Source organism: Centruroides vittatus, unplaced genomic scaffold, assembly GCF_030686945.1.
Source record: "Centruroides vittatus isolate TY-2023 unplaced genomic scaffold, ASM3068694v2 scaffold_386, whole genome shotgun sequence".
In the NCBI taxonomy this organism is placed as follows: Eukaryota; Metazoa; Arthropoda; class Arachnida; order Scorpiones; family Buthidae; genus Centruroides; species Centruroides vittatus.
In genome coordinates, this window is record NW_027122706.1 from 5166867 (window position 1) to 5177091 (window position 10225).

General features: G+C 30.3%; 1 protein-coding gene across 1 annotated transcript; it reads right to left on the reverse strand.

Annotated features, from left to right (window-relative positions):
- Positions 1 to 4315: 4315 nt before the first annotated feature.
- On the reverse strand, positions 4316 to 9384 carry LOC136988906 (protein NATD1). The gene is made up of 3 exons (XM_067286921.1): positions 9031 to 9384; positions 6699 to 6808; positions 4316 to 5186 (listed from the first exon to the last, which is right to left on the reverse strand). Exons 1-3 carry the CDS (start codon positions 9308 to 9310, stop codon positions 5073 to 5075), a joined length of 504 nt encoding a protein of 167 aa, XP_067143022.1. The 5' UTR covers positions 9311 to 9384; the 3' UTR covers positions 4316 to 5072.
- Positions 9385 to 10225: the final 841 nt, after the last annotated feature.

Here is a 10225-nt window from a genome sequence, read left to right on the forward strand (position 1 = left end):
TGGAATGTTAAAAATATTAACTTCCATGTAAATTTATGAATTATGGGTATCTTGTTGAATTTTCAGTTTTGGGTTTTCAAAACAAGATTTTCAAGCCAGCAATAAGGATTCATAGTCCTTTCAGCTTATAAAAGTTCCTTCTAAAGATGTCTTATATATCTTGAGTATCTCTAAATTACTTATTTGATTAATTTGGCTTCATCCTTATTTGCAATTACTCCAAGGTTCTGCAGCAAAAATGACCAGAGAAGTGCTTGATGTCAAATTTGTTCTCTAAGTCTAGTACAGTGTTCCGCAACCTTTTTCTACTTGCGGCACACCCATAACCCAACACGGCACACCAAAATGTTATTCCTCTCAAAAACATATGATATGATACTATTAATAGAATTACATAATGCCACTAACTTATTATTATTAAACAGACATCAACACCTGTGAGCAAATTTATTTTACATATAATTTCTTAGAATACATAAAAATGCGTGGGTTGTAATAAAGGATAAACAAACATCATTTTATTTCATCAGTGCTGCGGCAGAGAATGAAATACAAGCATAAGAAACACAACAACTGTGATAAAAATATATAAATAAAACTTAAAATTAACAGAATATGTAAAAGTTCACGTCACACCTTTCACCATGTGACGGAACACCGGCGTGCTGTGGCACACCGGTTGTGAAACACTGGTCTAGTAGACAATGATCTGGTGGTTGTATCCAGTGGTGATATTCGAAATATTTAACAAAGGGTTCGCTAGCAGAAAATTTTTCCCTAACAATCACCGACAAACAAATGGAAGTTTTGGCTAGAAATAAATACAATACCTTTTCTTGCGATATATCTAATAATCAGTGGCGTATTTGGAACGTAAGGGGCCCTGGGTGTAGACCAGGTAACAATAGTATATTAGTGCTGTCGACCTTTTTTTTCAGGCAGAGAAATTTTTCACCCCGAATGGCACTGCTGATAATAGATAGATGTCATCATCTCTCGAAATACAATATCCTTTTTATTTTGCTGTCCATAGCCCAACACATGTTCCACAGCCATCTTGTATTATCTCGCACGTGAGATTGTGGGATCTCTCTTATGACTGGATCTAGTTTCAAGAACTCTCTTGAATCGATCGCGATGAAACCTCGTTTCGGTCAGAGAGAGATCGCACCAAGGCATAGTCCCCGACCTTGCTCACAATCTAGATTGAAATGCTAGATTGAAATGCTGAAATGCTCGGTGCGAACGGAATATAAGGCTCTAGTTTAGTAGTGTTACAGAGTATAATACGTATATTTTAATATATTTTTTAAAAGAAACGAAACCACTGAAAAATGTTACGTGTGTTTAACAAAGTTCGGGAAACTGAAAATTTTAACAACGGGTTCGGCCGAACCTGTGCGAACCCGCTGAATATCACCACTGGTTGTATCTATTTATGTTAATCTGTGGTAGGGATGAAATATATTCCTAGAGCTTTTTTTGATTCTATTATTGTCTTTGCTATTGCATAATAATTTGTAATTAGCTGGGTTGTATACGATATACCATCAAAACGGTGGTAGCAAATGTCTGCTTGTAATTAGGAAACAATTTGTTTATAAATTAAATTTCACGTAGGATTAAAAATGACTTTTAAACCTGGGTTCTGGTTGGATGGTGGTAGTATGTTCATTGGGGCTTTGTTCTTGGGCTGCAATTTGGAAAAATTGTAGACCTATAAATTCCCACTGTGTTCCAACCATCTGTCTTTCCTTAATCTTGAGAACAGAGTTATATAGATGAAATCAGAGACCAGATATGGAAACCTTAGGAACAGGAGACCCCAATTAACTGTATTCAAACTTCCAATGCAAACTGGAAGTCACATTATTTCAATTGAAAAATTTTCCCCTGTAAGGAGTTAGCAACAGTCATGCCATCATCTAACAAGAACAGTATTATGCACAGGGGCAAGACCCTACTAATTTGAGGTGGAGAGCATATATTTTAAATTAAATAAATTTTAAAAAATTATTCAAAATTGCAGCCCAGCATTGTGACGATGTCACAATAAATAATTGCTTGTTAACTTTAAATTTATCACGGTTAATACACTTCAATCACATTTCATGCAACTGTTTCTTTAGGAAACTTGATACATAAGACAGTGATCCATGATTTGTCTTGCACCCAAGAACACAGCATGAATGATCATTTCAGCTTTATAAAATGTTTTGAAAGGCATATAAACTGATAAACTGGAAGAAAGGTTTTTATATAATTTTATATATTAGATTATCTTCTTGAAATAAAAAGTTTTAATGATAAAATTTGGAATAAACAGGTATACCTCGAGTTACGCCATTCTCAATTATGCGTCGTTTGTCAAAAAAGTATATGGAAAAATAAAAATCAAGTTTAAATCATTTTATTCGACTTTACATCCGTCCGCCACAAATATTGAAGTTGTGATATCACTAGAAAAGCGTTAAAAGCACATAAAATCATATTAAAATATGTACATTTACAGTAAATGTTAATATAATCATCATAAATCCTAGAGAAGGAAACATGAAAACATCTGTGTTTCTGTGTTGTCGTCTTATTTAGCGGTCTTTAAGTGCTCATTATTGGCATTTTCCACCGTAGTTTCGACTTACGTTGTGACTACACAAGTAAATTTGACTTACGTCATCTCTTCTGGAACCAATTACCAACGTAAGGCGAGGTATACCTGTAGAAGTCAAACAACAGCAGCATAGTTTTGCCCTTTATCTAAATACATTATTTTAAGTGGAAATGGAAGTATATCTTTGGTTATCTTACTTTTGAGACAAAAAATTGTTTTTAAATACATATTATCAGGAAAACAGAATATATAATCATTTTACATTCTTAACATTTATCTGTTAAAAATTCTCAAAATAATCATATTTTAATGGCATTAATGTAAGAGGATTGAAGTGATCAAATATTTCAAATATTACTCAAGTTTCAATTCAGATAACTTATACACATTGAAACTCCTTATCACAATAGTGTATTGCTATATGGTACATGAAGCTGAACACTTTCTTGCATTCTTTACATATACAGCAGGTGATCAGTTAACGAACACTTTCGCGAAAAAGTTTTATGTTCGGACAACGAACAATGTTCGGATAACAAACACCTCACAGAACAAACACAAGTAGAAGCAATGTAAAATAATGAATACCGATTGGTCTTTCCTTGTCTTCAGGCAACAATTCAAAACTTTTTGGAGTGCGGAAGACGTCGACATTGACGCTCAACCCAGTTGGATAGTATTCCTCCGAACTTTGAAACTCTCCCTTGCAATTCCAGCCTTTTATTTTTCTGACAAACAATTTTTTTATAGTATTCGCAAGACTGTTGGATGGGCACTCATTAAGTTTTGCATCAGTTTTTATTTTTGAAAGGTAAGAGCAAAGGTAAAAGTAGCAAAGTATAATAGCAAAGGTAGAGAGTGGGTAGATGATGTCTAATATCGCTGGCCAGTATAGCTTGAATAGGTCTACAGTAGTCCACAGTTCAATCTTATCTAAGAAAGATACTGTATTATCAAGAAAACTCAAGCAGCTTAAGGAGTAGCAAAAATCAATCTGAGAAATAAAGAACATTGAAGATCTCATAATGGAACCTAAAACTGATCTGACGACAGAAGAATGCCAAGAACTCTTGAATGAAGAACACCAAGAATCTTGGCAAGATATGTTTTCTTCTGAAAAAGAGAATTAATATCAATATCTGCTATTAAAGATCTTTTGAAGAAGTGGGAGGATGTCAGAATGACGGTCTTAGAATGGCGTCCAAACCAGGTTGAGGTTAATATGCTTGGGGATCTCTACAATTACAATGCTATTAATTACTTGTGAAAAATCCTGAAGAAGAGAGAAAAGCAATCGACATCAGACAGATTCTTTAACTCCCATAAACAGAAAAAGCATGACTAATAAAAATGCAAGACTGTATATATGTATTTTTATTACTACATATAAATAAACATAGTAAGAAAGTATATATTTTTTATTTTTTGGGGTTTCCAGAACGAATTAATCAAATTCCATAAAAACCTATGGTAAATCGATAATCGGTTAATGAACAATTCAGATAGCGAACAAAGTCTTGGAACGGATTATGTTCGTTAACCGATCACTTACTGTATTGAGAATTATCTGTTTGTTTATGGTGCTCTATAGTGTATTTTAAAAGAATCTCACGACTTATTGAACTGAATTTTAAGTTCTTTATTATATAAAAATACTTTTATTTATCAAACAAAATAAATATAAAAAAGTGACAAATACAAACATTCATTTTTAACAATTTATTAATGTATTTATACACAATTTACATAACACACAATGTAATTGACAATTTTTTGAATGAATATATTCTAATTTGTAATTTTACTTAAAATTTAAAAAGAATTATTAAAATATCTTTTATGTTATTTGGATCAAATTTAAATTATCATAAAAGCAGTGGACTGAAATATGTGCTATTGCAATTCTCTAGATTTAGAGTCTAGAAGGTTATTGGTAACATAAGTCTCTAAACTAATAATTTTTATATTCATCAGATTTTTAATGTTAACATGAATAATTATTTTTCTTGTTAATTTGATTGCATATTAATGTGTTATTTTAACTCAACATACACATTTCAATTCAGTTTTTCTCTTTTGCAGAAATAATATAAAGTAACTGATTTTTTTTTCTAGATATTAATTTTGAAATAATTGTTTTCATTTTTAAATTTACATCATTAACATATAGACTTTGTTTATGCATTATCTGCATCACTATTAATTTTTTTCAGATTAAAAACTGAAAAATATAGAAACAAACTTTGTTGTGTTTTTATACATTTAGTTGAATTACATTCTATGATTTTGGATCATTTTTTCTTTTGAATATGTTACATACATGTCTTGAGTAAAAATTTTAATTTTGGAATAAAATTGCCAGAATACATTTTAAAAAATAGACATAACTTTCAAAATATTATCTTAAAATTCTCACACTTGAAGATTATTTAATACTGTTATTTTTGATATTTGATAAATTTTAAACCATTCTTTTTGTGTATTCATTGTTTGGATATTTCTTTACAAATCCTTGTATATATTCACAAGTAATTTTCATTTGTAAATTCTGTTTTATGACATACTGAAGTGCAGCCTATAAAAAAGAAAAATTTTATTAAAAATTTGTTATTTAATTAATGCTGATTAAATAAAAGAATAAACAGTGTTTATATGTCAATGAGAGTACTAAATTGAATTTTAATAGCACAATAAAAGCCAGAAAATTGAAGTTATTTCTGCATTATTGTCAAATTTTCACCACAAACTATCCTCTTTAGAATAAAACTTTTGAGACATGAATGAAAAGTTCTATATGCTAAACCTTTGTTATTAATTTGTATTATAACCTGTTAAAGATTGAAATTCAAAGGAAAATTCAATTGAAAAGAATGACACAAAAATTCCATTAAGAACAAAAACCAATCAATTAAAATCCAATATAAATGATATATATGCAATTGATTATCTTTATTTACAGCAGTCTATGTTTAATTGTATTGTTATAAAACAAAAATGTTGAAAAGCTATGCTGTATTCCAACTCTCTTCAGCCACATTTTGGTTGACATAAACCAAAAATTTTTGCTGCTTTCAGTTTCAGCACTCTTTTTATGCCTAACATAGTCATTACCTAACAGCTAACCATATACAACCTTTGGATGAATCATTAATTGTTTCAAGTATGTATACAAGAAATAATCACTAGTTATTTCTTATCTTTATTCACTAGTTCCTTTTGAGAGAAACTTCAAGGTACAAATTCCAAAGCTTCCAAAATTAGAAAGTACAATATAATAAATGCATTGATTGTAGTGGTAACTTCAAAAGAGTTGTACTGTACCATCATTAATAAAGAAAATTTTCATAAGATATAGTTTTGGTTCTAAGATTTTGGAAATTGTTTATGGGGGAAGATTTAAATGTAACAATGACTCCATTGAGAGAGTAGATCTGCAGGAATACCTAAACATTAATAAAATTACATTATACTAGACAGAGTGCCATGAACATAAACAATTTTACAAAGACTTTTACTGAATTTTGAAATCATGTAATTTAAAGTCTGGCTTTTCATTCCTAATTAATTACCCTGAATTAATGTGGTTTTAATGTAGTTGGAAAAATTATTGAATAATTTATTATTTATAACAAATTTAACAAACACTTATTAAATTAATTAGTAAATTGAAAGACTGAGTGCAACAGAAGTTAGTTAAGTGTCATACTTTTGTGTATTAAATATAGTGTCTCTAAATAAAATGAAAATTATTAAGGTTTCATTTAAGTATTGATGGAAACAAAAAATATATATAACATTGGAATATGAAAAACTATAATGCACCACTTTTACTGTATATCATCTAAACTTTAAAAAAAACAGGGTTAGACCACTGTTGCAATCAGCCTTTCAATTGTTTTAACTATTTTATTAGTTATTTCTGGATCCAATAACATTTAGAAAAAACTATTTTAATTTACAAATGAAATTTTAATGTTTATAATTTAAATATAAATATGATTTATTTATACTGAAATTATTTAAATTAAATGTTAAGAGTGAGAGAATTACATATTCTTCTTAATAATTATTTTATATAATTGATTACCTCTGCCAAAATCCTTCCAATGCCCTGTCCTCTAAATGCTTCTGGAACCGTTGTATGTTCCAGTTCCATGACATTTGGACTTAACATTTTATATTTAAGAGTTGCTTTATCTAAAGAATATTAAATAAAATATTAAATACCAATTTTATATTAATAAATTAAATTTTAAATAGATATATATTTTCTAAATATTCATTTTTCAATTTTATAACAAATAATTTTCTATTAAAAACTAAAAAAAATAGAACAAAAAACTACTTTTGGTTTCAAATTTCTGCTTCAATAGTTTCTGTGAATCAATTTAATCAATTCAAATCAAATAAAATATATTTTAGGTAAAAGTATTAGATTTTTGTTCAAAAATTCTGTTGCCATTGGTTATATTTTATTAAAATAACTTTTTATATTTTTCATTACTATAAAATGGCAGAAAGCTTCATTTTGAGGGCAGGAATGGGTTTTATAAAAAATTGTGAACATTAACAACAAAGAAAATCATCATTAAGTCAAACCCTACTCAAGATATGAAACGCAGACCTCTCTTTATCTTCCCACCCATCAGCCTTTAACCACCAAAATTTAATAGCATCAATCTCCCTAATACACAATTTGTGCAAAATTTCAGAAATTTTCAACAATAAGTACAGGCGTATTAAGTTTCAAAGAGAGTAAGCAAAATCGTACCAACCCACACACTAACATCCATACATACAGAAAAACCCCCAAATATTTTTTGCATTTCTCAACATTTCAAAGTCCAAAAATGTAAAAATCTTGGAGAAGGTCATTTTTTGACAGATCGCCATACTTTTCCTTTGCATATATAACAGAGCTGGGAAAGTAAAAAAGAAGTTGAATTCATTATTCTGTAGTAAATGTGATTGAGTATGTTCTGGAATGAGTTTAAGTTAACAGTTTCAGCTTACCTGAAAAACCAATACTACAAAGAGTTATCAAAATTCATTTCTATTTTAAAATTACAATGAGGAAAAGTAAATCAGAAACAATAGATACATTGTCTATATTTTTTGCCCTTACTTTTTTGTAATTTTGTAATTTTGGGTTTTTTGTTAAAATTCCAGTTAACACACTATTTTTCAACATAATCACTTAAAAGCATTTGACTACTCATTGCTGTATGACTTCTTCACTCCTTCTGCAAGAATCTTTTATTTTGCATTAATTTAATCATAGTTTGATGATAAGGACAAGTTTACAATCCAGCTGAATGGTGCTGTGATAATAGTGCTTGCAGAGTTCTGCTACATTCACTTCCTTCACTAGATGTCAAACTGTAGACACACTTGTATGATCTATTGACAACTCGGTTAATGCTACCTTAGGTAGCCAAGATGGCGGCAGCTCGTCTCTAATTCCTGCAAGGAAACAGTGGGACACACATTCTAACCTAACCTAACCTAACCTATTCTAATAATTTAGTTGCTAATAATTATGGTAATTTATTAGAATAGGTTAGAATGTGCATCCCACTGTTTTCTTGCTGGAATTAGAGATGAGCTGCCATCTTGGCTACCTAAGGTAACATTAACCGACAACTCCAAAGTTGAATGATGTTCAACTTTTATGTTTGACTTCCATGCTACACTATATTAGCTGCTAGACAGAATTTGCTGTAAACTAACTTTAACTTTGATTTTACTCAAATTGTAGTGATATTCACTTTGAGGTTATTTACAAAGCAAGGTTTCAATAATGGAAAGCAGAAATCTCTAAAAATGAGATCAGAGCTGTGTTCAGTAATGCAGAAATCTAATTGGGTAGGAAGGCGGAACAAAGAATTGTTCCAAGCACCTACAAATTATGTCCAGATTTGGTCATTCACGTCTAAATTGGAGGAGGAAGTAAAAATGATTATTTGTTCATTACAATTGTATTTTATTATCATCATAATAGTGTATATATTTATATCACTCATAACCCACAGAATATATGGATAAATAAGCAGATCTTAGCATAGAATACTTATGCTGACTAAACTACTTAGAATTCTAAAAACGGATGGACTGAGGAAGTAGAAAAAATCCCGGATATAGACTTAGCAAGAATTTAATGCATAACTAGATTTAGCAGTAATTCTGCATTACTGAATATAACTCTGAAGTGAATAAAACATGTTTAAAAACTTCCATTCTATCATGAAAGTTCATTTACATTTGTATTCCATTTCTCTAACCAAGATAACTCCATAGTTATTTCAAAAGAATAAATTTCAAAAAATATAAACAAACACAAAATTTGTTTATATTTTTAGGAACCAAACAACTGTTTAAAATATATTCTATATATATATATAAAATGAAATTAAACTTACCATTTCCTTTTTTTAAATAAAATTCGTTATTTTTGGCATCGTGATGTACATTATTTTCGGCCTGACAACAAAACCATTGCTGCTGCTGCTGCTGCTGCTGTTGTTGTTTTTGAGAATTAGAAAACCTTTCATGAGGTTTTCTGATTTTAGATATTATTCGACTACCAACTATTGAAGCAATCATCGACATAATGTTAATTATAAGTAAAAGCGATTGACTTTCTGTATCATCATTGATTTCATAATGAAAATAAATAAAAACTACGTAACCGATTTTCATCCATCCTGACACAAGAACTGTAAACACGCACTTCGATAAAACAAGGGGGCGTTGGTTATCGAGAAACAAATGTGACGCAAATTAATCGATAGACAGGAAAATAAGTCACGCTAAGTACCAAATAGGGAATTTTTTACCGATAGATTACCAAAATTATGTTAAATATTCTCAACATTTCTCTTTAATAAAAGTTTTATTTTTATTCTTATCTTAGTTTGTACTTCTAAAAACATTTGAATTATCACATGTTCTTATAAAAAATTCCATAATTTTTATTAAAATTTGAAAGTTTTTCATCTGTCCGATTTCATGCTTGAAGTTACGCACCCAGCAGTGGCGTAGCGAACATAACTGGCGCCGGCGGCACGACACTTTATTGGCGCCCCCTCCCTTCTCCAGAAACAATATACTGTAGTTTGTCTTGGAGACCATTTGGGCGCCCCTCTGCGAATGGCGCCCGGGGCATGATACACCCCCTTGCATCCCCTTCGCTACGCCATTGGCACCCAGATAAAATTGTGATTACTGCAAAATTCGTCATACAACTTTAACCTTAGACATGCATACAAACAATTGCAGCAGAGGTTCAATTGCACATCCAGTAATACCAACAGAGTGCCTTAAAATCACTATTCCGGCATCCTATAAAAACGCTTGCAGAGGCTATGTTCAGAATTTCATTGTAACCGAATCATGTTCAGTAATGTAGAATGCTTAGCGATGAAGATTTAATGACTGAAAACGGCCTAAGGTCGTTTCCATATCTTTGAGTCATCATATCCTTCATATTTTACCTTTTTTTAGAACATTAATTAATGACTCATTTTTCTATTGTCGGGATGCTGTATAATACAGATGTGCACAAAATGACTTTAATCCTTAATGGTTGATCTAAATCATCTGTCACCAATTGGT

What these genes read in the sequence shown, in the direction of transcription:
- LOC136988906 (XM_067286921.1), bottom strand. Translation starts at nt 9,310, where the DNA reads ATGAAAATCGGTTACGTAGTTTTTATTTATTTTCATTATGAAATCAAT. An exon ending in TTATTTAAAAAAAGGAAATG is followed by an intron (nt 6,809 to 9,030) that starts GTAAGTTTAATT and finishes AATATTCTTTAG; the next exon opens with ATAAAGCAACTCTTAAATAT. An exon ending in TTGGAAGGATTTTGGCAGAG is followed by an intron (nt 5,187 to 6,698) that starts GTAATCAATTAT and finishes TCTTTTTTATAG; the next exon opens with GCTGCACTTCAGTATGTCAT.